Here is a 25961-nt window from a genome sequence, read left to right on the forward strand (position 1 = left end):
TTCTCTTAGCCCTAGTTCTATCTTCCAACTATAGGGAAAACAGCTCTGCTGTACCTACCCTATCAAACCCTCTACTTATATTAAACAGAAAATCGGATCATACTTAGTCTTCTCAGCAAAAAAAACATGTCTAGTGTAGGCACACAGTCCTCCCAATTTAGCTCTTTTAACCCCGTGAACATTTCTGAAGAAGGATCACTGGACTCAAAACATTAACTCTGCTTTCTTTTCACAGATGCTGTCAGACCTGCTGAGTTTCTCCAGTAATTTCTGTTTTTGTGTGTTTCAGATCTCCAGCATCCACAGTTCTTTATTTACTTGTACAACAGAATTTTTAGCTCAATAAATGCGCATTATTGGCTAATTTAGAGTTATAGTATAGTAATCTACATGAATTTCTAGTCAAATGACTGAAAAGAGTACACTTCTGTGTGGAAGAGTGTACACAGTTAGTAATATATTTACACCAGTAAGTATTTCCAAAATAATTTAGCTGTTTAACCATTCATTACCTCAGGCTATCCCTCTTACCTGGTCTTGTCATATTCCAATAGCTTGTCTTTGTGTTTAATAGCTTTTTCAAGTCCAGCTTTCAAAGCCATTTCTTGATGAGGCAGCAGATCCCGCTCAAAGACGTCAGGATTCCCTCCTCTTTCTGCATATGAAAAAGATTAATATGTTTCAAGTTACTGTTATTACATTGAACCAATGAATTATTTGGAGGTTATAAAAGGGTGTCAAATGTTATTATGAAGTTTGCAATGAATGCTGTGCTCAACATAATTAAACATTCTGACCCAGTAGATTTTAAAAATATATCCCATTTGCTGTAAAGTCAAGTGGTTTAATTATTGAAAACATGTTTTACAATCTAGTTATATACTCAAGACAAAATATCATGCTTCACACAGCTAATTTCATCATTCTAAGTTGTGCTAAACTGCCTTTCAACAATGCAAGCACAATAAGTTTGCACAAACAACGATGCAATAAAATTCAAGTAGTCTCTGCTGATTGAGGCAAAAATGTTGGCCAGGTCACAATGCATTCGTGTTCTTCTTTGACATAGTGCCACAGAATTTTTTCTGTCCACTGGAAAAGGCAGAAGGGGCCTCTGTTTAATACTTCATCCAAAGGATGGCACCTTCTGCAGAACAGCACTCCCTCATTTTATGAATTCCATGGAGATCAACCAAGTAAGAGAACTGAATTTGTCAAACAACGTCAACAATAGACTGATGACAAGATTTTACTTTTTGGAATTTTTCCTCAAAGTCATTGCAAGTTATGTTAGATGGAAGATATATCTCATAGATTTTCTAGGCGTGTCATTCAGCATGTATGGCACCAACAGACCAGGATCAAGATTCACTGCTCCAGAGGTGTATAGTAACATCTCTGAACAACTTGATTGGAAAAATAATCTTATTAGCCATTGTCCTTCAAAGCTGTAAACTTATTCAGGTAGAATTCTTATTTATATGTTATGTCTCAAATGTTCCTTCAAGGATATGTTCACAATTTCTCATTTGACAATAACTTCCATACAGCTGCAGTTGCACAGATACGACCTTCATCAAAATTATACACTTCTTCGAAACAGCCTCAGCTCTGGTCATTAAAGGCATGGATCCATCAGAACTGCCCTTATCCAAACCCTCAGAAACACTCCTGATCTGTATGACTGGTTCTGGTCAATCAGTACCTTTGAAATAACTGACCCACCGACAAAAACTTTATTATTCCTCATTTCCACTCCAGAGCCAGCCTTTGTATTCCGCTTTTTCCAACTACACCACAGCTTCCGCGGTCATTGTAAAAGATGGTATCTTGGGCCAGTTTTTAGGCCAGCACGTGGACCTGTTTTCATGTTCCATTTTCCCATATCAGATGATGACTTTATGCACTCCTCATAGAAGTCAACTCCAAATCTTTTAATGTCACAAGCATATCTGCATATCCACATTGACGCCAACAGTCACCAAATATTCTGGGTTAAACCTCTCAGCACTGTTCAATGATACAGGTCTTACGGACAGCAGCCCCTTGTTCGCATTCTGTTTCTGCACAGTCAATTTCTTGGTGACAGGCTGCTGCCTTACACACCAGCCTCAAAGAAAAAAGGAGCATGCCGGCGGAGAAGGGCAGTGGGAACTAAAAACCGCGGCAGAGAGCCCCTTCAACCTGTTTCTACCTGTTCGATCCAAAGTGTGACTTCACAAGAAAACAGGTGGATGATTGGTGGCTACTTCTTCCGTGCCTCTTTTGTTTGGTCAGTAAATCGAGAGACATACTGCAGTGAAGCGTGCTGTTAGGAAATGCACTATTAAAATATTTAACAAAGCAGCCCGCCTGATTGGCACTCCATCCACAATCATCCGCTCCCTCCATTACCAAAGCTCAATAGCAGCAGTGTGCACTATCTACAAGATGCACTACAAAATTCACCAAAGATCCTCAGGTAGCACCTTCTAAACCCACGACCACTTCAATATGGAAGAACAAGGGCAGCAGATACACAGGAACACCACCAGCTGCAATTACCTCTCACTATCCTGACTTTGAAATATATCACTGTTCCTTCACTATCCCTGGGTCAAAATCGTAGATTCCCTCTCTAAGGGCATCATGGGTCTACCCACAACACGTGGATTGCAGCAATTCAAAAATGCAGCTCACCACCACCTTCTCAAGTGCAACTAGGAATGGTCAGCCAGCAATGCCCACATCTCACAAGTGGATAAAATAAATCCAAATTAATTAAACTAATTAAATAGCTGTGGTATGTAGGCACTGGTGGGCAACAGAGTGGCCAGATCCACAGCAAGTGTTGGCTGCTTGAGAAACTTGGGCTCAGAGTTGATGAGCTGGAGTCAGATCAGTGGATACTGTGATTCATCAGGGAAGGGGAGAAGTATCTGGACACACTCTTTCAGGAGACAGTCGCACCCCTACAATTAATTACATCAAATTAAATCTTTGGTCAGAGCCAGGTAGGTGTGATTGTGAGTTATTTAGGTATGGGGAACCAGAAATTCCTTTGAAGGAATTTCAGCCATGTCCTTGTGCAATAGGAGTGAAGCTCTTGCTTCCAGTGTGGACAACAATACAGATTGCAGGAAGATGAGCAAATTGACCACAGCAACATTGTCCACGGTATCAGTGGAATGGAGGAAGAAAAATAGAAATATTCCAGTAATAGGGGATAACATAGTTAGGGGAATAGATACTGTTCTCTTCAGCAAAGACAGAGTCCTGAAGGTTGTGTTGCCCACTTAGTTTCAGGGCATCTCCTCCGAGCTAGAAAGGAACTTGGGAGTGGGATGGTTAAGATCCAATTGTTGCAGTTCATGTAGGTACCAACAACATAGGTACGGCTTTGAAAGAGGTTCTGCTCAGGGATTCCAAGAAACCTAAGGCCAAGCTAGAAAGAAGAACCACAAAGGTAGTAATCTCCAGATTACTTAAACCACATGCAAATTAGCTTAGGGTAAATAAGATTAGAGATGTAAAAGTTTTTAATGAAGCATTAATTGGCAACATATTATGAACACTGTGATCGGCTTCCCAGCAGGGAAGGCAGTCAAGCAACCTGTTGTCAGGCCGAGAGATAGTAGGAACTGCCGATGCTGAAGAATCTGAGATAACAAGGTGTAGAGCTGAATGAACACAGGCAGCATCAGAGGAGCAGGAAAGCTGATGTTTCGGGTCTGGACCCTTCTTCAGAAATGGGGGAGGGGAAGGGGACTCTGAAATAAATAGAGAGAGGGGGGAGGCGATGATGGAAGGTGGATAAAGGAGCAGATAGGTGGAGGGAAGACGGACAGGTCAAGGAGACGGGGATGAGGCTGGTAGGTAGGTGGTGGGGATAGAGGTGGGGGTTGGGCAGTGAGGTGGGAGGAGCGGATAGGTGGTAGAAAAGATGGACAGGTCAAGGAGGCAGGGACAAGCTGGGCTGGTTTTGGGATGAGGTCGGGGGTGGGGAGATTTTGAAGCTTGTGAATTCCACATTGAGACCATTGGGCTGCAGGGTTCCCGAGCGAAATATGAGCTCCTATTCCTGCAACCTTTGGGTGGCATCACTGGGGCCTGAAGGAGGCCTAGGATGGACATGTTGTCCAAGGAGTGGGAGGGGGAGTTGAAATGGTTCGCGACCGGGAGGTGCAGTCGTTTGTCACGAACCGAGCGTAGGTGTTCCACAAAGCGGCCTCCAAGCCTCCGTTTGGTTTCCCCAATGTAGAGGAGGCCACATCGGGAACAGCGGATACAATATACCACATTAGCAGATATGCAGGTGAACATCTGTTTGATGTGGAAGGTTTTCTTGGAGCCTGGGATGGGAGTGAGGGGGGAGGTGTAGGGGCAGGTGTAGCACTTCCTGTGGTTGCAGGGAAAAGTGCCGGGTGTGATGGGGCTGGAGGGAAGTGTGGAGCGGACAAGGGAGTCAGAGAGGGAGCGGTCCCTCTGGAAGGCAGATAAGAGTGGGGAGGGAAAAATGTCCTTGGTAAGGGGGTCAGATTTCAGGTGGTGGAAGTGCTGGAGGATGATGCGTTGAATCCGGAGGTTGGTGGGGTGATACGTTAGGACGAGGGGGATTCTGTCTTTGTTGTTATTCCGGGGAGGGGGTGTGAGGGATGAGTTGCGGGAAACACGAGAGATGCAGTCGAGGGCGTTTTCGACCACTACGGAGGAGAAATTGCAGTCCTTGAAAAACTAGGACATCTGGGATGTTCGGGAGTGGAAAGCCTCATCTTGGGAGCAGATGGGGCAGAGGCCAAGGAATTGGGAATAGGGGATGGCATTCTTGCAGGAAGGTGGATGAGAGGAGGTGTATTCTAGGTAGCTGTGGGAGTCGGTGGGCTTGAAATAGGTATCGGTTTCCAGGTGGTTGCCAGAGATGGAAACAGAGAGGTCCAGGAAGGAGAGAGAGGTATCGGAGATGTTCCAGGTGAACTTAAGGTTGGGGTGGAAGGTGTTAGTAAAGTGGATGGAACTGTTCGAGCTCCTCGTGGGAGCACGAGGCGGCGCCGATACAGTCATCGATATAACAGAAGAAGAGGTGGGACCACAGTGACCATCATTTCAGGAAATGTATGTCAAGCTGCTTGGCTTTCAATTATGCCCTCATCTTCTCCCTCTCCCTTACTATAACAAGTGACAATTATCTAAGGAACTGGTGGATCTACAGCTGTGCTGAACCTCAGTCACTGCTCAGACAGACACTGAATTGCCCCCTTAGTGCAGAGAAAATAAGATGGTTTTGCCATTGCAGCTGCAGGTATTATCCTCATCATCCACGAAACTGCAGTCTCTGTGGTGTCACCACCAGTAATGTCACTGTCAGCAATGCAGCAGCATTTGGGAAATGGCTTCATCTTAAAAGTTCAACGTGTGAGCCGGTGAGGTAACTGTTGACTCAGGCGTGCACAGAAAGAGCCCATGGTGCTTCACCCAGCATCTCACTGACTGCCCCACTCTGTCAGCAAAGTGGCAAGCAAAGGGAACAGCAGAGGCAGTGGAATAGCGAGGGAAGACACAGCAACAATGACCATACTACACCTGGTTCAGATTCCATTGCAGCGCAGGTACATAACAATATCAACAACTTTCTGTTCAATTGCATTCGGTGGAAGTATACTCGAAAGTTAAATGGAGGCTTGTTGAAATGGTCAAAAGCTTAAAGGGTTTTGATCACTTTTCCTTATTAGATGTTTCCAATGTCAGAATGATCTGAAATATACTGATTAACAGTGCGGTGGAAGCAGATTCAATAGTAACTTTCAAAAGATAGCTGGATAAATACTTGAAGGGATGGGATTTACTGGATTATGGGGTCGGAGTCAGCGAGTGGGAATATATGATTTGAAATTGAAAACAATTGTTGATTCTAATCTGCAGCGAAGCAAGGAATGGGAATATTCGGATAATTAGAAGCATCTACGTTAAGGAATAATCAAGGAGAAAGATATCATACTATAGAGTTATTGTTCTAGGCAACAGTGTTAGTTGTAAGTGACATTATTATCACAGCCAGAAGATCATAAATTTAATCCTCATGTTGGAAACCTGAGCACATGATCCAGACTGACACTGCAACGCTGTACCGAGGGAGTACTGCATTGTTGGACCCTATCACCTTTCAGATGGAAGATTAAGTCAAGGGTTTGTCTTCTCTCTCTCGGATGGATGTAAAAAGTCCTGTGGCACTATGTCTAGGTCATCATAAATATGCGAATAATGGAGAATGTTCCACAAATATTCCTATTCAGCATCATCCTACCACACTTGAGAGGGATTTCTAACTCAAGGCACTGATCAAATCCACCCTGTAACTGGATTTCCTATTGGTGAATGAATTGATCAGGGAGGTATGATTATGCTGGGAAACAGGCCATGCCAGCCAAAGGCATAATACCATTTGAGTACCATCAGCCTTGGCCACATACGAACCCTGCAACTCCATCCTCTTCACATCGCTGATAGTGCTTCCCAGAATTAGAGTCATCACAGGCATTGGACCCAAACCAATCCTACACTCCCTTGAGGTCCACATGCTCCAACATTCCAACAGAAAACACTCAGAAATAAATGCCTTGGGTGACCCAATAGGCTTTTAGAGTGTAAAGGGTTTCAATAGGATAGATGTAGAGGAGTTGTTTTTAATGATGGCAAGTGCAAATCTAAGGAGCATAATGAAATGGTAGACACTGATAAATCTATTTAGGAATCTCAGAGAAACTTCTTTACCCACTTAGCATATGGAATTTGGAAAAGCTGAAGCAAATTCATACAGATGATCTAAGGGGAAGCTGGATAAATACAAGACAGAAAGGAATGGGAAGTCTGGCTGATTGTGTCAAATAAAACAGGGTGTTAAAATAGGGTGGCAGGATGCTTATATGCAGCATGAAAACCAACCTAGACTAATTTGGCCAACTGTTGCTGGTCTTTATATTCTTTATAATTCTACTTGTGAGACATTCAGTAAGTTTCATGCCTGCACCATGACTAAAATCAGCTAAATTACAACAAATCAGAAAAGGACCCCAGATTTCTGAGTCTGCCTCGGTCAATTACATACTCAATTTAAACTGCTCTAATGGAGAACGCCAATAAATATTTACCATTCATCAAAGCCACAGAGCAGGAATTAACTAACCTGTGGTCCCCATCAATTTCTTGCGTAATTTCTGACTCTTGTTTGAATCACGGACAAGGATCTCTTGCTCTTCTTTGGTACAGACCTACAAGAGGTAGATTCAATTAATGAATGATGGTAGAAGCTACGTTTATCAAGAAGAGCTTAACAAGCATTTTTCTCTAGTGTAGAGAAGGATGAAAGCTGACCCAGTAGCAGTCTTTAAGATAATTAAAACATTTAATAGGTGAGATTTGTGAAGAAGTTTTCATTTGTGAGGAAGTCCAAAACTAGAGATCATAAACATAAATAAATCACCAAATATCAAAGGGGGAAACTCAGAAAAGAAAAACTTCTTTACCAAGAGAGTGGTAAGAATGTGAAATTTGGCATTATAATGGGTAGTTGAGATGAAGAACAGCCACTTGGCACACACAAGGGAGAAAAGAAGATGGAATTATGAAGACAGGGTTTGAGTAAAATGGATGGAAGGAGGTTTGTGTGGATCATAAAAACCAAAAGAACTGCAAATGCTGTAAATCAGGAACAAAAACAGAAGTTGCTTGAAAAGCTCAGCAGGTCTGGCAGCATCTGTGAAGAAAAAAAATCAGAGTTAACATTTCGGGTCCAGTAACCCTCCTTCTGTTTTTGTTGTGTGGATCATAAGTATTAGCTTGGAATAGCTCAGCCAAACGCCTGTTTCTGTGCTGCGAAACTCTATATTTCTGTTCTTCCAGGTGTATTTTTTTTGTTATGTAAAAGGATGTTAGGACAGGATTTACCTTCACTTTATCATCACATAACTCCCAAAGTTCCATATATTTCACCTCACTCAAAACCTGCCCTCAAGAAATAACTAACTCAGAGAAACTCTCCCCATTATTTTCTCCTCCTTCCAGTGAAATCAGTTAACTAAAAAGGAAGAATTTGAAAATTAAATGCAACAAATTAAAATATGCTCCTAATACACAGAGCTTGTGAGTTTCAATGCACAGAAATGGCGCTACCTTGCTTATATGCAGCTGTCACTTAGGGAGGTCTTGACATAACATTTGGGACAGCTTAAAACCAAGAACCTGAAAAGCATTCCCTCAGCTTCTCTCCAGGTAGCAAGAACAGATATGTGCAGAAAGCCTTAGCAGAAAATATCAAATACAAGGACACATTCTGCAAAGTCCAGAACTGTTTTCAGATGATGACATTTGTTTTATAGTCATTGAACATATTCGTGACAGGGGCCTGGCTCCAAACAGACTGCACAAAGCTAAACACTGGCAGTTCTACAAAGTGACAAATGACACAAATTGTAGTCAGACGAAGAAATCACATTTCACAGGACACATTGGTTGAAGCTGCTGACATTGTGAAGTTAAATTAGTAAGTGTAGTTGGAATTCAAAGTTGCTGAAGCTTAATCAACAAGCTTAGTGTCAGGCTCATAGGTGAACACAGATTCAGCTCATCAACTCGTCTCAGCTTATGGTAAAAATATTAAACATGTAGGGGAATAACACATTTTCTGGCTAATTACACTCCTGCTTATTAACACTCCCCAAAGTATATACCTCCTCTTCTGCTCAAAGATCATATTCAAACTGACATTAGATTACGTTGTAAAAACTAATTTGGAGGGCCTCAAATGGCCATTTTTATGCATCATTTTGGACAGAATTGCATACTTACCAACGCTCCACAAAACAAGCAGGGACCCGATCCCTCCTGCATGCAGACAATACGGCCACAACTCAGGCAGTTATTGATTAGTTGGTGAGTTTGTCCTAAGCATTCACAGGGATGACGACCAGGAAGAGTGACAGCAAGTCTGTCCTCACCCTCCTTTGTATACAGGGACAAGTACTTAGTCTTTTTCTTGGATGTTGAATTAGCCTCCTGGGCCTGGTTAAAATAGAAGCAAAATATGTTAAACATAGCAGCCAATGTGTGTAAACATTGGCTGTCCAAACAGCAATGAGATAAAATGACCATATAAATCACTTTCTAGTGATAATGCTACTGTATTAAATATTGTCCAGGACACCAGGGAGAAATCCCTGCACTTTGCCAAGTCGCACCACGTGATTTTTTACATTCTCCTACATGGGTGGACAAAGTGTCAATCTAAAATCTCATCTGAAAGACATCCCTTCAGTACTGCACTGAAAGTGTCTGCCTAGCGAGTTGGAGTGGGATTTTCACCCACAATCCTAACTTAGAAGGGCATGTGCTATCAACTGAGTAGCAGATCTAACCTTGACTAGTAAACATCAGTTCTCAACACAGGCATTTTTGCTTTGCCAACCATATAATAATCAATGGCTTGAATCTTTTAAGCCCAATAGGATATTTTTAATCCTGGTTCTACAGTTTTAGGAGATCATATTCAGATCTCTTCCCTTTGACTCATGTTAGGCACCATATACTTTTCTTTCTGGACATTAACTGGAAAATGCAAGTTAGACACTGCTATGTAACTAAAATATCAGGAGAGTTTTTCAACTCAAAAAACAAGTGGGATTACGAGGTGTATATTTTCAGCTGTGCAGGATAATGCTGCTTTTCAAAGCAGTGACAGGATAATTTGAAACTGATTGGCACTACAAGTCTTTGAGATGAGAAAAATCTGCCTGGGGATAGCCCCCTGATTGTAACCAACTACAAAGTTGTAAGTGCAGAGCAGCCAGAGATATTCAGAGGCCTGCAAACTGAAAAACATCTCTCTCTCTGTATATATTTCATATATCTTTTGCATGGGTGAAAAGACAAGAAAACCAACTAAGTAAAAAGTCTAACAAGACAAGACCCAGGACCACAAGATCAACTATTGAAACAAAATATACCCATCGCTTTACAGACGACAATATATCATCATTGCTGAAATCAAAAGGAATTGAGAGACAATTTAACCCACCTTGGAGTTCTAGACTTTTGAGGTTTTGTTTTCCCTGTCTACAGTTTTGTTCCACCCATAATGTGCATCAACTGTCTGTCTTTTGTCTCTCCTAATCTTCTAATTTGGGGTTGAATAGGGGTATATTCAGAATACTTCCTTTACTCTGCCATTTATTAAAGTCACAAGTCTTACAATAAAGAGTTATTTTATTTAGAATTTTGTCAAAAACTGGTGTGGATTGCTTTCATCCTGAACAGCACTCAGGCGAGCAATTGATCGTCTTGGTAATCTAATTGGGATTATGAAAGATTTTGTGATGGTTTATGGAACAGTCGGGCACAATTATTGCCACACACTCCACAGTTTCATGTGGAAGTAAACTAAATTATAATGAATCATTCTAAAAACAGTACTTTGCTCCTCCCAGTGATGGACGCCAAAGCAGCACAGGCTGAACCTTGGAATGGAAAGTCAGTAAAGGGCTGACACAGGAAGGCAAAATGAAATTATTTTCAAAGCACACAAAAGTCTCCACGGGGTTTGTGCAACCCAAATTTCTGACATAGAGGTAGTTTTGTAACCCTATTGAGCAGTTTGATAGCAATGCCAGTCGAATTCTAGAAGAGGTTCTTTATAAACAAGCAAGTTTAAATGAGTGGACAATTCACTATGAAGAAGGGTCCCAACCTGAAACGTCAACTTTACTGCTCCTCTGATGCTGCCTGGCCTGCTGCGTTCCTCCAGATCCACACTGTGTTATCTCTATTCACTATGAACACATCTGCTACCCTCTAAGAAAGAGCCACAGGTTGTCAACCTTGTGGAAAATCTTGGAATAAATTTTATGGTCAGAATTAGATCAATTAAGATGTTTGTCTTATTTATAAATGAGTAAATTTACACTTAGTTCAGTGAATTTTTATTCTCAATGCCCACTTGTGCAGCCAACAAGCCAACTTAGGGAGCTGCTTATGTTCCCTATAAACGACTATTGATCAGCTATCAAGAATTAAAGTTTCCAATTTTCTCTACCACAGTGACACTGCATAGCTCAGGTCAGTTACCAGGAGGTGCTGCATTTGGACCAAACTCGGACCAACTGACTCCACATTCATTGCTAGATTTAAAGGAAAACAGAATCTTGTCTCCTTCATGGAAGCAGAGCTGGTTCGTCTGCTCAAATATGTTTAGGGGCTCTGGGGAAAGTAGAAATTGGATGATCAGAAAGGCAATAAAATGGTGGGATGAGAGCGAGAGAACGAGAACGAGAGCAAGAGGCAGAGAAGAAGGAGAAAAGAAGTGAAGGAGAAACAAAGTACACACTGTGAAAGACACGATATTCCCAGCTGCTACCTCACAACCAGTGCTCAAACTAAGTGTGTGTTTGTTTCATGGCGTGGATAACACTTCCTATAATGATTGAGACAAAAGTCCACCACTGATTCGGGCAGCACGGTGGCGCAGTGGTTAGCACTACTGCCTCACAGCGCCAGGGACCCGGGTTCGATTCCAGCCTGTCTGTGTGGAGTTTGCATGTTCTCCCCTTGTCTGCGTGGGTTTCCTCCGGGTGCTCCGGTTTCCTCCCACAGTCCAAAGATATGCAGGGTAGGTGGATTGGCCATGCTAAATTGCCTGTAGTGTTCAGGGATGTGTAGATTAGGTGGGTTATAATGGGATGGGTCTGGGTGGGATGCGTTGAGGTTCGGTGTGGACTTGTTGGGACGAAGGGCCTGTTTCCACACTGTAAGGATTCTACTCTATGATTCTTGATTGGGATGGGGAGAGAGAAAACCAAGTAGTTAGCACTCCTCTAAGTGGGCACTTTCACAGATCTTGTTTTGTGTCACTTATTAGAAATGATCATTCACATTTGTTTAATAGTTAACTCAATTTGGTCATATCATTCTTCAAAGAACCAACCATACAAAAACCTGCATCATTCAATCTTCAGAGAAAATCACCTGTACAACATCTTAACACATTAAAAAAAAAGCACGTTATGATCCAAATAAGTCAACATGATTTTATGAAAAGGAAACCAAATTGTTTTGAGTTTATTATGGATGTAACTAGTCAGGTAGATAAACGTTAATCAGTTGATGTAGTATATCTGGGTTTACAAAAGGCATTTAAGGAGGTGCCACTCCAAAGTTAGGAGACAAGATAAGGTCTCAGAGAGGGGTACAATATATTAGCATGGAGAGAGGATTTGTTGTGGATAGGAAGCTGAAAATTTTCCTATTTGTCCATTTTCCAGTTAGCAAACTGTGACTACTTGCTCTCGTTCTCGTTCTCTCGCTCTCTTCCCACCATTTTATTGTCTTTCTGATCATCCATTTTCTACTTTCCCCAGAGCCCCTAAACATATTTGAGCAGATGAACCAGCTCTGCTTCCATGAAGGAGACAAGATTCTGTTTTCCTTTAAATCTAGCAATGAATGTGGAGTCAGTTGGTCCGAGTTTGGTCAAACTGGTAACTGACCTGAGCTATGCAGTGTCACTGTGGCAGAGAAAATTGGAAAATTTAATTCTTGATAGCTGATCAATAGTCGTTTATAGTTCTGCAAGTACCAGTGATAGGGTTTCAGCTTTTTACTATCTATCTTGAGGACTTAGATAAATTACTCTCTGTCACTTAATATAAGCTTGCTGATAATACAAAGCTAGGTGGATAGATAAGCTGTGAGGGGGAACCAGGGTGCGCAAAGAGATATTGGTAAGTTAAGAAAGTGGGCAACAATATGGCAGAATTGCATATGGGGTGGAGAAGTGTGAAGTTATTCATTTCGGTCTTAAGAATAGCAGAAGTTTTCAAAATTTGTAAGTGTTGGTTGTTCAAAGAGACCTGGGTGTATTTGTACAAGGGATACAGACAGATGCGGGTACAACAAGCAATAAGACAGGCAAATTACGTGTAGGCCTCATCGTCAGGATCCTGAAGTGCAAAAATAAAGTCTTGGCGAAACAACATCTTGAAGACAGTGTGCCAATTTGTTATCCCGATTAAGAAAGGATATACTTGCATTGGCACTGTTAAAGTTTCACTAGGTTATTGCCAGGCTAATAAATCAGATATATATTTTCAAGTCCAGAAGAATGAGAGATGGTCTCATTGAAACATACAAGATTCTAAAGGGACTTGACAGGGCAGATGTTGAGAGATTGTTTCCACCGATTAGGGAATCTAAAACATGAGGGCAGTCTCAGATTAGTTGCCAATTATTTAGGACATGAGATGAGACTACATGACTTTATTCAAAGGAGTGTGAATCTTTGGAATTCTCTACCCCAAAGAGTTGCGGAAGCTCCATTGTTAAATATATTTTAAGGTTAAGATAGCTAAATCATTGGACTCAGGGAATCAATGAATTTGGGAAGTGGGCAGGAAAGTGGATTTGAAGCCAAGGACAAATCATGATTGAATTAAATGGTGAGCAGGCTAGAGGAGCCCATTATCTAATCCTGTTCCTATGGTCTACACTTCCATTCTTGAACATTGACACCAGTGATTTCCTTCCAATTTTTTGATGTTTCTCACAGTTATATTTGCAGGATAGGTACTGACATGGGTGCTAATCACAGAGGATCCATCCAGTTAAGAACACCTTCCACTGGTGAGAAGTGAGGAGCAGTTCTGAAGAACGTTTTGCGACTTGGCAGATTTCATGTTCCTGGGCAAAGTCCAAGTGAGACAGTGTATATGTTAAGGCTAATTAGAAATTGTGCCACTGGGATGGTTTATTACCTGAATTTTTAAAAACAAAAAGGCTTTCCCCAAATGTTCCATCACCCCCAGTTTTCAGGTTCATTCAATTTCCAAAGTCATTACGCAGTTTGTGCCACTGCAACCATGAAGCAAAGCTTTAATATTTTCCTAAGTACTGAACACCAGTCAATGACTAGAAAGGCAGCAGAAATCATACGCACTGCAGCATTCTCTAAATGTTCTCACAAAGAAACACAGAAATTGGATAAGTGCAATGAATTGAAGTAGGCCAGCTTGCTTGGTTCCTAGATGATGGTACTTGTAATCACAGGGCTATCATTATACAGCCCTGCATGGGTGATTATATATCTGAAAAGTAAAAATGTATGAGTTTTTAAATAGTCTGTCGGCAAAGAAAAAGATCTACTTCTCACTCCCAAGGCATCTTGTATCTGCTATTACAGTTTGCAACTCTTTATCATAAATAAAACTTCACAGTGCAAACAAAAGCTGGACTATACATCCTCACACTCCACTTCCTGTAAAGACTCCATCCCATTCTCTCAGTTCCTCCGTCTCTGTCATACATGTTCAGATGAGGCCAACTTCAACAAGGAAGCCTCCGAAACGTCCACCTTCTTCCTCAACCGAGGATTCCCCAGCTCCGTGGTCAACAGGGCCCTCGACCAGGTCCGACCATTTCTCACACTTCCGCCCTTATCCCTTCTCTTCCCTCCTGCAATAGCGATAGGGTTCCCCTTGTCCTTACCTACCATCCCACCAGCATCTATATCCAGAAGATTATCAGATGCCATTTCCGCCACCTCCAGCAAGTTGCCACCACCAGACACATATTCCCCTCCCCTCACTTGTCTGCCTTCCGCAGGGACTGTTCCCTCCAGGACACCCTGGTCCACACTTCCTTCACCCCCACAGCCCTACGGCACCTTCCCCTGTAACCGGCGAAGGTGCAACACCTGCCCATTTACCTCCTCCCTCCCCAGTATCCAAGGGCCCAAACATACCTTCCAGGTGAAGCAACACTTCACCTGCACTTCCCAGAATCTAGTCTACTGCATTCGCTGCTCACAGTGTGGTCTCCTCTACACTGGGGAAACGAAGTGTAGACTAGGTGACCGCTTCGCAGAACATTTACGTTCTGCTCGCAAAAAAAGACTCTGAACTACCCGTTGCCTGCCACTTTAACGCACCATCCTGTTCCCTGACCAACATCTCTGTCTCTGGCTTGCTGCAGTGTTCTAGCGAAGCTCAACGCAAGCTAGAAGAACAACACCTTACTTTCCGCTTGGGGACCCTGCAGCCCTCCGGACTCAATATCAAGTTCAATCATTTTAGGGCCTAAACTCTCCCATGTCCCAACCCCCTACCCCACACACCAGGCCTAGTCACTACATAGCCTGCCATTACACCCTACCTGTTATTAGTCACTAATAGTCCCCATTAACAACTACTCACCCTCCCAGTCTTTTCGTTTCTGTCTCTTTGTCGGTCCAACTGCTCTTCTCTCTCTTTAGGCTCTATCTTATTGTTTACTCCCAACCCCATGCCCCTCCCCTATTTTCTACATATAAACTGACTTTTTCCCAGCCACCATCAGTTCTGAGGAAGGGTCACTGGACCCGAAATGTTAACTCTGTCTTTTCCTTCACAGATACTGCCAGACCTGCTGACCTTTTCCAGCAACTTTGTTTTTGTTCCTAATTTACAGCATCTGCAGTTCTTTCGTTTCTTTTATTTAAAGGCTCCAAAGTGTTTGTAGTAAAGCAGACACCAACAAGTAAAAGAAAACATATTATTCAATGACAGAAAGCAGAGGTGGACTTAAAAGCATTTCTCACTTTAAACATAAGCAAATCAAGATTACACCACGCCTGAAGATGTACAATAAGCACTTCCCTTAACGTTATGGCACAAACTGCAGACTTTTTTAAAAAGTGAACAAATTTTCATCCTGAACAGTACAATTCCTTCAGCACAGACATGAAGCTGAACCAAAAATCTAAAGATTAACTCAGGTCCATCAATCAGAGTTAACCAACTTCAGTCAGGGTGGCAGTTAAATGGAAGTTAGAGTCAGGATCTTACAGTACAGCAGAAGGCCACAAATCCATCTCATCTTTGCTGGCTCTTCAAAGGGCCAGCCAATTCGTTCCACTGCCCTGAACTTTTCCTATAACCTACAAATTTCTCCCCTTCAGGTATAAATCAAACTTTCTTTTAAAAGTTGCTGCTGAATCTGCTTTCAACAGCCTTTTAGGCAGCATATTCAAATAATTATAATCCACTGATTTAAAAAAAATTCTAATCTCTCCTCCTGATTCTTTTTCCAGGGCTCTAGGATTGGATTTCTACACTGCTCAAGGTGCACAAATCTGGACATGCCAAGGACAGAAATGTGTTCAACTGTGATGCTCCCAACGTTTGTCTAGCCTACCAGCATTCACTTTGAAGGCTGATCTCTGACCAGCAGCTGTAGAATTGGGCCCAGAAGTCAGCATATAGAGTCACAGAGTCATTCAGCACAGAAACGGGCCCTTCAGCCCAACTCGTCCATGCCAACCAGTTTTCCCAAACTAGTCTCATTTGCCTGTGTTTGGCCCATATCACTCTAAACTTTTCCTATCTGTATACCTATCCAAATTTTTTTAAATTTTGTAATTGTACCCATCTCTACCACATCCTCTGGCAGCTTGCTCAATATGTGCACCACCCCCTATGTGAAAAAGTTGCCCCTTTTAAATCTCTCACCTTAAACCTGTGCCCTCTAATTTTGGGCTCCCCTAACCTGGGCAAAAGACCTTGACAATTAACCTTAGCTATGCTCCTCAAGATTTTATAAATCTCTATAATATCACCCCTCAGCCTCCTATACTCCAGATGAAAAAAGTCCCTGCCCATCCAGCCTCTCCTTATAACTCAACATTCCAATCTCGGTAACATTCTTGAAAATCTTTTTTGCACCCTTTCCAGTTTAGTAACATCCTCCCTATAACAGGGCGACAAGAATTGTACACAGTACTCCAAATGCGGCCTTACCAATGTCATACAGCCGTAACATGATGTCCCAACTCCTGCACTCAATGCTCTGACTGAAGAAGACAAAGGATGCCAAATGCCTTCTTCACCACTCTGTATACCTGTGCTACCACTTTCGAGGAACTATATACCAGCACCCATTGATCTCTCTGTTTGACAAGACTCCCCAGGACCCTAACATTAACTGTATAAGTCCTGCTCTAGTCGGTCTTACCAAAATGCAAAACCTTGCATTTATCTAAATTAAACTCCATCTGCCATTCCTCGGCCTACTGGCCCAGTTGATCAAGATCCCATTGTACTCTTAGATAACCTTCTTCAATGCACACTACTGGTCACAGGCCTCCAGTCTGAACAACAACCCTCTACCACCACCCTAAGTCTCCTACCTTCAAGCCAATTGGCTAAGTCTCCCTGGATCCCATGTGATCAAACCTTACTAACCAGTCCACCATGCGGAACCTTTCTGAAAGCTACACAATAAATTTGACAGATGACAGTTTGAAGTGAAAGACATGATCTTGGTTGATCACTTTAAACTATGTTGAAATAGCACAACAATTTAATCAGGAAGGTGCAAATCAATTGTGGTATATAAATATTTTTAAAGGTACAACCTGCTAGCCATTGAGACATATGGCCTACGTACTTACTGTCACACTGCCACTGAAACTTACATACCACATTGGTGTAGTAGGCAGAATGTCTTTTTAGCTTGACAGCAGTATTCTGGTAGTGAAGAAAATCACTCCACTGTTTAGTGCAAAGGACTGCCATGAAACAGCTAGCTTCAACAGTTACTCACTTTTCTGAGACATCTTCTCTTTCCAGGGGAGTAAGGGATAAATTAGGCAACTTTCAAGGCCAAAGGTCATAATTCCTTTCATGAGTTTGCAAAGTCCCTGTTCCAGAGTCTACAGGCTTGGTCTGAAGTTAATCAACTACCCAAGGTTGACAATTCCTCTGCTCAATTCAGCCAAAAGCATTCAGATGGGTATGGCCACAAAAGCTGAGTTTCACGGTCACTTTCACTATGGTCAATGGATGTGAAAAAGTTTGTTGGCTTTAGGGCTTACCTTTACCAGATCTATGGGTGTTTTAACCTCTTCTGCTGGCTGCTGGCTCTCTGACACAAGCACTGGTTCTTGCTTGTTCCGGCCTTTCCGCTTGGACTTCTTGAGCTGGTCACCTGCTTTCGATGAATCTGGAATCTCTACAGAGAGACAAAGCTGCAATTATATAGTGCTTTTCACAACGTCAGCATATCGCCAAATACTTTTCAGCAAATAAAGTAAATTTTCAAGTGTACTCACTGTTGTAATGCAGGAAATGTGTCAGCCATAGGGCATGGAACTATACAGACAGGAACCGGCCCTTTGGTCCACAATGTTGTGCTGAACATGACACCAAATTAAACTAATCCCTTCTGCCTGCCATCGGTCCGTATCCCTCCACCCCTTGCATATTCATGTGCTATCTAAAAGTCCCTTAAATTGTATCTGCCTCCATCACCACCTGGCAGTGCATTCCAGACTCCTACCACTGTGTAAAAAAACTTGCCCCTCACATCTGCTTTGAACATTCCCCCTCTAATCGGAAATGCATGCCCCCTAGTATTAGACATTTCAACTCTGGGAAGAAGATTCTGACCATCAACCCTATCTATGGATCTCAATTTTACAGATTTCTATCAAGTCTCCACTCAACATGTGCTGCTCAAGAGAAAACAACCTGAGTTTTTCTAGTCTCTCCTTATAGATCATACCTCCTAATCCAGGCAGCATCCTGGTAAACCTCTTCTGCACCCTCTTCAAAACTTTCACATCTTTCCTGCAATGTGGTGACCAGAACTGGATGCAAGACTCTAAGGGTGCCCTAACCAAAGTCTTATAAAGCTGCAACATGACATCCTGACTCGTGTACTCAACGCCCCAACCAATAAAGCCTTCTTTACCACTATCTACTTGCATGGCTACTTTCAGGGAGCTATGGGCTTGAACCCCAAGATCCTTCTGTACAATGCTGTTCAGGATCCTGCTATTAATTATATATTTTTCCTTAACATTTGATCTCCCAAAGTGCAGCACTTCACACTTACCCTGATTAAACTCCATCTGCCATTTCTCCACCCATACCTGCAACTGATCAATATCCCACTGTAGCCTTCGACAACCTTCTACACTATCCATAACTCCACCGATCTTTGTATCATCTGCAAACTGACTAACCCACCCCCCTACATTTTCATTCAAGTCATTTATATATATCATAAACAGCAGAGGTCCTAGTACGGATCCCTACGGAAAACCACTATTCACAGACCTCCAGCCTGAAAAACACGCTTCCACCAATACCCTCTGCCTTCTACGGCAAGCCAATTCTGAATCCACATGGCCAAGTCACCATGGATCCCATGTATCTCAATCTTCTGTATGAGCCTACCATGAGGGACTTTGTTGAAAGCCTTACTAAAATCCATGTAAACAACATCCACTGCTCTACCCTCATCGATCACCTTTGTTACCTCCTTGAAAGTTTCAATCAAAATTCATCACTATGTCATTTTGACAAAATAATGTAGTTTGTGACACGAGAAGTTGCAGACATCCAAAAATTAGATAATTTAAGGGCTATGGACTACAGATGTGTTAGATTTAGTCTCACCATCCTTTTTTCTGTACAACTGCACTTGTCCAGCAGCAAGTAACTCTTGTGATTTCTTCCACCTCTTCAGAAGCTCATCAATGAAAATACGTTTCTTCCCTTCAGTCCCTTGAATCAAGTCAGCAACATAATCTTCAATTTCCTCTGCACTCTCAATTGACAGAATATATCTGGGTGAATAAGATAAACATTCCATATAGTTGAGGAATGAAAGGAGAACAAATAGCAACTTTGTGTTCGGTGTATCAAGGAATTAAATTCATTTTCCTCACCCAAGTAAGCCCAAGATAAACAGTGTGTGTGCTCATTAATACACTTAACCCTCCCTACTAAAAAATGCCAGTTAGAGCAAATGCTGTTCCATCAAAAGGTCAAAACAGAGTTCTGTACTCTTCCTCTAATACACACATTCGTACATTATAGCACTGTGAACACAGGAGCTGGCAAATGAAAAAAGGCTAACGTCGAATGTGCCTGCCATCCTCAAAAGTCTCAAAATTAGACCTAGGCCCTTAAAGAATGAAATCAGGAAGCATTTATCCGTGAAAAAGGTTGTCAGAATCTGTACAATCTCCCTGGAGATGGCAGATGCTGGGAAACATTTGAGTTTACCAAGACTGAGATTAACAGCATTTTTTGTTAAATGTAGGTAACAAGACACACAGAGAAAAGGCAAGTAAGTGGAGCTGGGGGCGAAGGTTAGCCATGATACAAACAAACATTCGAAGAAATTAAAAATGTCCTCCTTTCCCCGATGTCCTTAACTTGCAGACGCAATGGTAATGGAGTGATCATACTCACATGAAGTATAAAAGAGCATTCAGAAAAAAAAGTTAACTATAGCCCAAGGAATAATCCAAGGAAATCTCCAGTTATGGAGAGTTTTAAAGCTAGAGTTTCTCCTAATCATACTGCACTTACCACAGTATCCTTAAATGTTATTTTCTGAAAGCTATCCATCTAATTTGATTTGACTGAATCAATACCAACTGAGTCCACCCCGTCCCAAAAGAACCTGTTTCACAGACAGGCCACACAGTCACTCAAATAATGATTCCACAAAATAGTTTTGAATTTATCCTCCTTCAAATGCAGTTTTTGTCCTCTAGATCTACCATTGTGAATAAGGTAAAATAGCTTCTATTGCTTTGGAACCCATAAACAGCAATCATACCACTTTTCAATCTTATAATTGATTTGCCACATATTGTACCCTTATCAGCTTTTATTCTGATCTATTCAGAGTTAGTCATAAAATTGTTTATGTTCCCGTTACCTTCGGAGTTCCCCAAAGACACATCATTGGCCTCCTGATTTTGCTGATCTGCCTTCGGTCCTTCAGGAACACCATGAGAAAAAGCTATTTTTACATGTAGCTCCAGCAACCTCACCTGACCACCCGCATCCCACCAACCCCGGCAACAACACACACACACACACACACACACACACTCACACACACACACACACACACACACACACACACTGTCTCTTCACTTTCAGACTGCTTGCCTAACATTCAGGTCCATATGCGCGGAAATGTCATAAGGCCATAAGAGATAGGAGCAGAAATTAGGCCATTCAGCCCATCGAGTCTGCTCCGCCATTCAATCATGGCTGGTAAGTTCCTCAACCCCATTCTTCCGCTTTCTCCCCGTAACCCTTGATAATCAAGAACCTGTCTATCTCAGGTTTAAATGTACTCAATGACCTGGCCTCCACAGCCTTCTGTGGCAGTGAATTCCATTGATTCACCACTCTGGCTGAAGAAGTTTCTCCTTATCTCCATTCTAAAAGGTCTTCCTTTTACTCTAAGGCTGTGCCCTCGGGTCCTAGGCTGTCCTACCAATGGAAGCGTCTTCCCAATATCCACTTTGTCCAGGCCATTCAGTATTCTGAAAGTTTCAATTAGATCCCCCCTCATCCTTCTACACTCCAATGAGTATAGTCCCAGAGTCCTCAAACGTTCCTCACATGTTAAGCTTTCCATTCCTGGGGCCATTCTAGTGACCATCCCTGCTTTTATATTCAAGTCCTCTCAAAATAAATGCCAACATTGCATTTGCCTTCCTGACTACTGACTCAACCTGCAAGTTTACCTTCAGAGAATCCTGGGCTAGAACTCCCAAGTCTCTTTGCACTTCAGACTTCTGAATTTTCTCCCCATTTAGAAAATAGTCCATGCTTTTATTCTTCTTACCAAAGTGCATGACCTCACACTTTCCCACGTTGTACTCCATCTGCCACTTATTCGCCCACTCTCCCAACCTGTCCAAATCCTTCTGCAGCCTCCCCACATCCTCAATACTACCTGTCCTTCCACCTATCTTTGTATCATCAGCAAACTTAGCCAGAATGCCCACAATTCCTTCATTTGGATCATTAACGTATAAAGTGAAAAGTTGTGGTCCCACCACTGACCCTTGCGGAACTCCACTTGTCACTGGCTGCCATCCTGAGAAAGACCCCTTTATCCCCACTCTCTGCTTTCTGCCAGATAGCCAATCTTCTATCCATGCGAGCGCCTTGCCTCTAACACTGTGAGCCCTTACCTTACTCAGCAGCCTGCTGTGCGGCACCTTATCAAAGGCCTTCTTGAAGTCCGGGTAGATAACATCCATTGGCTCTCCTTGGTCTACCCTGCTTGTTACTTCCTCAAAGAATTCTAGCAGCTTTGTCACGCATGACAAATGAAACATGCTGACTTTGCCCTATTTTACTATACACTTCCAAATATTCAGAAATCTCAACCTTTACAATGGACTCCAAAATCTTACCCACGACTGAGGTTAGGCTAATCGGCCTGTAATTTTCTATCTTTTGCTTTACTCCCTTTTTAAACAGGGGTGTCACGTTAGCGATTTTCCAGTCCTCTGGGACCCTCCCTGACTCGAGCGATTCCTGAAAGATCACCGCTAACTCTTCCACTATCTCTTCAGCTATCTCCTTTACAACTTTGGGGTGTAGTCCATTTGGTTCAGGTGATTTATCCACCTTCAGGCCAATCAGTTTTACTAGCACCTTTTCCTTGGTGATGGCCACTATACTCAGCTCTGCTCCCTGACTCTTTTGAATTTTTGGGATATTACTCGTGTCTTCCATCATGAAGACTGACGCAAATTATTCAGTTCCTCAGCCATTTCCTTGACCTCCAGTTAACAACGAGAAGGCTAAAGTCACTCTCATGAATTCCCGCCAAAACTCCATTTTCTAATCATCAATTCCATCCCTCTTCCCAGGAACTGTCTGAGGCAGAACCAGACTGCTTCCATTCTCGAAAGTTGACCATATATCCCATCCACCATCATCCGCTTCCACCTCCTTACTGTCATCAGTTTGCACACATCTGCTGCAGAAACCACCATCCATGCCTCTCTCATTACATTGATTCCAAATCTGTTGAAGCATCTGGTCATCATGAAAGGCCTGAAATGTACCAGTGAACACCATATGGTTAGGCAATAATTCAGTTTTAAAATTCACCTCCCTGATTTTCCTTGCCCCTTCCTAACACTGTAACCTTTTACAGTCCTACAACGCTCAGATATCTGCACTCCAATAATTCTGGCTTCTTGCATATCTCTGGTTTCAAATTGGTCTACCACTAATTGCAATGCTGCCAACTGCCAAAGACTGGAGATCCTTGAATCTCTCCCCTAAAAACTCTTGCCTCCTTCAATAAGCTCCTTAAAACCTTTTTCCTTTGACCAAGTTTTAGTCACCTGTATTCCAAACTTTCAAATTTTTGTTTGGTAACCCCTCTATGAAGCACTTTATTGCATTATGCAAGTAATTGCTAGCATCCCTGGAGCAAAGAGCATATAAATTTAGATCTGCCACCATCTGACAGAATCAGTCCATGAGGCTGAACAGCCTTCTCCTATCCGTGTATCTGCTCTCAACATTAACAAGTGGGTTTAAATAAGGGAAAAGGAAATATTAGAAAAGAAGTATCAAAGGTAGTTGACACATAGAATTCTCTGCCACAAATTATTATTGAAGTAGAGACAAATTATTTTCATGAGAAAATTACATAAATGTGTATCCATAGTTGTCTATGATGACAAACTCAACCACCTCTAATTATCTGGGCCAAGAGTTCTCATGTAACTAAGATTTGATTTTCACAAAAATCTTTTGCCCGACACAGGATAAGTGCCAGACTGATGAGACGGGAACTTTGCTCAATTGTCTTTAGCTAAACTGTTTCAACTGTGATGATGCTGTTACTCTCAGAGGTTATTTTGTCCTGTTTTTTTTTCTGAAGACGGGTTGTAAGGCGGAGGTACCGAGTTGGCTACTGAAGACCACTTGAGTACACGGTTTGGGAAGCCTTGGGTCTTTTTTTAAATGCAGCCTGAATGGGTGTGGCCAGTTTTCACAGATTATGATTTCTGAGCAGCAACAGAAGCTATTGGGGTCACAACAGAGTTGAAAGCTTCAGTGAATGTTTCCTAGCTGCTACTCTCTCTGAATTTTCTCTTGATTTCTTTTTACCTACTGGATGGAAGAACTGCATGTCAGATTCTGTGTCTGTGTTTTCCTTTTTTGCCAAGGGGTGTGTTTATGGGATGTTACTATATTGGAACAGCTAACTAGTAATAGCTACTGTATTCTATTATTCTGTTAAGTTTCCAATAGAGTCAAATTATTCTAAATTCTTCTTTCCTTGGGTGTATTTTAACTACTGTTTTTAAATAAATTGTATTTTGCTTAACATCGAGTAGTTTGACCAGTCACATTGCATCTGTAACAGACACTTTACATTTGCCTTTAAAGTAAGAAAAAGTTAGGGTATAGGCTGCCTTCTTAAAATATTTTGAGGGGAAACAATTTTGGTCCATAACTCAACTCACTGATTATTGGAGCCACGGCTCTGTAATGGTAGTTAAATCTTACACACAATTAAAGTAAATGGATTTGACTCTTTTGTAAATGCTACGTACATTCAGGTAAAGAACCTTTTTGACACTATTCGCCATTTTGATCCTGTTTGAGGTTTGCCATTTCTTTGTCTGTCTTCTGCTTTGCTTACTCTTCTACCTTTACTAGTTTCGCGTTTGTTGAATCTGAGCTCCATCTAAAGATCCAATCCCCTGCAAATCTCCTTTAAACTCTCCCCAACAGCATTTGCAAATCGCTTTTTGAGGATGTTTATCCCAGTCTTGCCAACATGCAATCTGTCTGCATCATCCATAACTACGGGTGAGGTGCCTGATGACTGCAGGGTGGCTAATGTTGTACCTTTGTTTAAGAAAGGTTGTTAGGAGAAAGTGCAGAACTATAGATCTGTGAGCATGGCTTTGGTTGTGACTAAATTGTTGGAGGTGATTATAAAAGATAGGATTTATGGATATTATGAGGGGCAAAAATTGATTAGGGATAGTCAGCGTGGTTTTCATAGAATCATAGAATCCATACAGTGTGGAAACAGACCCTTCAGCCCAATAAGTCCACACCAACCCTCAGAGCATCCCACCCAGACCCATCCCCCTATAACCCACAGAACCTACACATCCTTGAACACTACAGGCAATTTACCATGGCCAATCCACCTAACCTGCACATCTTTGGACTATGGGAGGTAACCAGAGTACCTAGAGGAAACCCATGCAGACACAGGGAGAATGTGCAAATTCCACACAGACAGTCACCCGAGGGTGGAATCAAACCCAGGTCCCTAGCACTGTGAGGCAGCAGTGCTAACCACTCAGCCACCGTGCCACCCCAACAGCCATGATTTTCCTTTGTGCAAGGAAAATCGCGTCTCACAAATTTGATTGAGTTTTTTGAGGAAGTTACCAAAAAGATTGATAATGGCAGTGCAGTAGATGTTTATTTGGATTTTAGTGAAGCCTTTGACAAGGTTCCACATGATAGACTAATTAGTAAAGTTAGGTCATATGAGATTCAGGGTGAGCTTGCCAACTGGATACATAATTGGCTTAACAGCAGGAAACAGAGACTAATGGTGGGAGGTTGCTTTTTGGATTGGAGGCCTGTGACCAGCGGTGTTCCACAGGGATCGGTTCTGGGTGCTCCTTTGTTTCTCATTTATATAAATGATTTGAATGAGAATACAGAAGGCATGGTTAGTAAGTTTGTGGACGACACCAAATTTGGTGGCATAGTAGCGAGTGAAGAAGGTTTTCTAAGATTACAAAGGGATCTTGATCAAATGGGTCAATGGACTAAAAAATGGCAGATGGAGTTCAATCTGGATAAATGTGAAGCATCGCATTTTGGTACAACAAAAAAGGATAGGGCTTATACAATTAATGGTAGGGCTTTGGGGTCTTGTAGAACAGAGCGACGTAGGGGTGCAGGTACATATTTCTTTGAAGTTGGTGTCACATATAGACAGGGTGGTTAAAAAAGGCGTTTGGCACATTTGACTTCACTGCTCAGTCCTTTGAGTATAGGAGTTGGGAAGTCATGTTGAGGTTGTACAGGACATTGGTGAGGCCTCTTCTGGAATACTGTGTCCAGTTCTGGTAGCCCAGTTAT

The 25961-nt window shown here is 42.1% G+C and overlaps 1 protein-coding gene across 1 annotated transcript in view; it reads right to left on the reverse strand.

Annotated features, from left to right (window-relative positions):
• Positions 1-25961, reverse strand: part of trip4 (thyroid hormone receptor interactor 4) — a 43241-nt gene that overhangs the window by 12732 nt on the left and 4548 nt on the right. Inside the window, exons 2-6 of the mRNA XM_048617285.1 lie at positions 19455-19624; positions 17867-18003; positions 8821-9033; positions 7160-7244; positions 532-655 (exon numbers count right to left, since the gene is read on the reverse strand). Coding sequence (XP_048473242.1) covers positions 532-655; positions 7160-7244; positions 8821-9033; positions 17867-18003; positions 19455-19624 — 729 coding nt within the window. The remainder of the gene's footprint in view (positions 1-531; positions 656-7159; positions 7245-8820; positions 9034-17866; positions 18004-19454; positions 19625-25961) is intronic.

This window comes from Rhincodon typus, chromosome 36, assembly GCF_021869965.1.
Source record: "Rhincodon typus isolate 14 chromosome 36, sRhiTyp1.1, whole genome shotgun sequence".
Lineage (NCBI taxonomy): Eukaryota > Metazoa > Chordata > Chondrichthyes > Orectolobiformes > Rhincodontidae > Rhincodon > Rhincodon typus.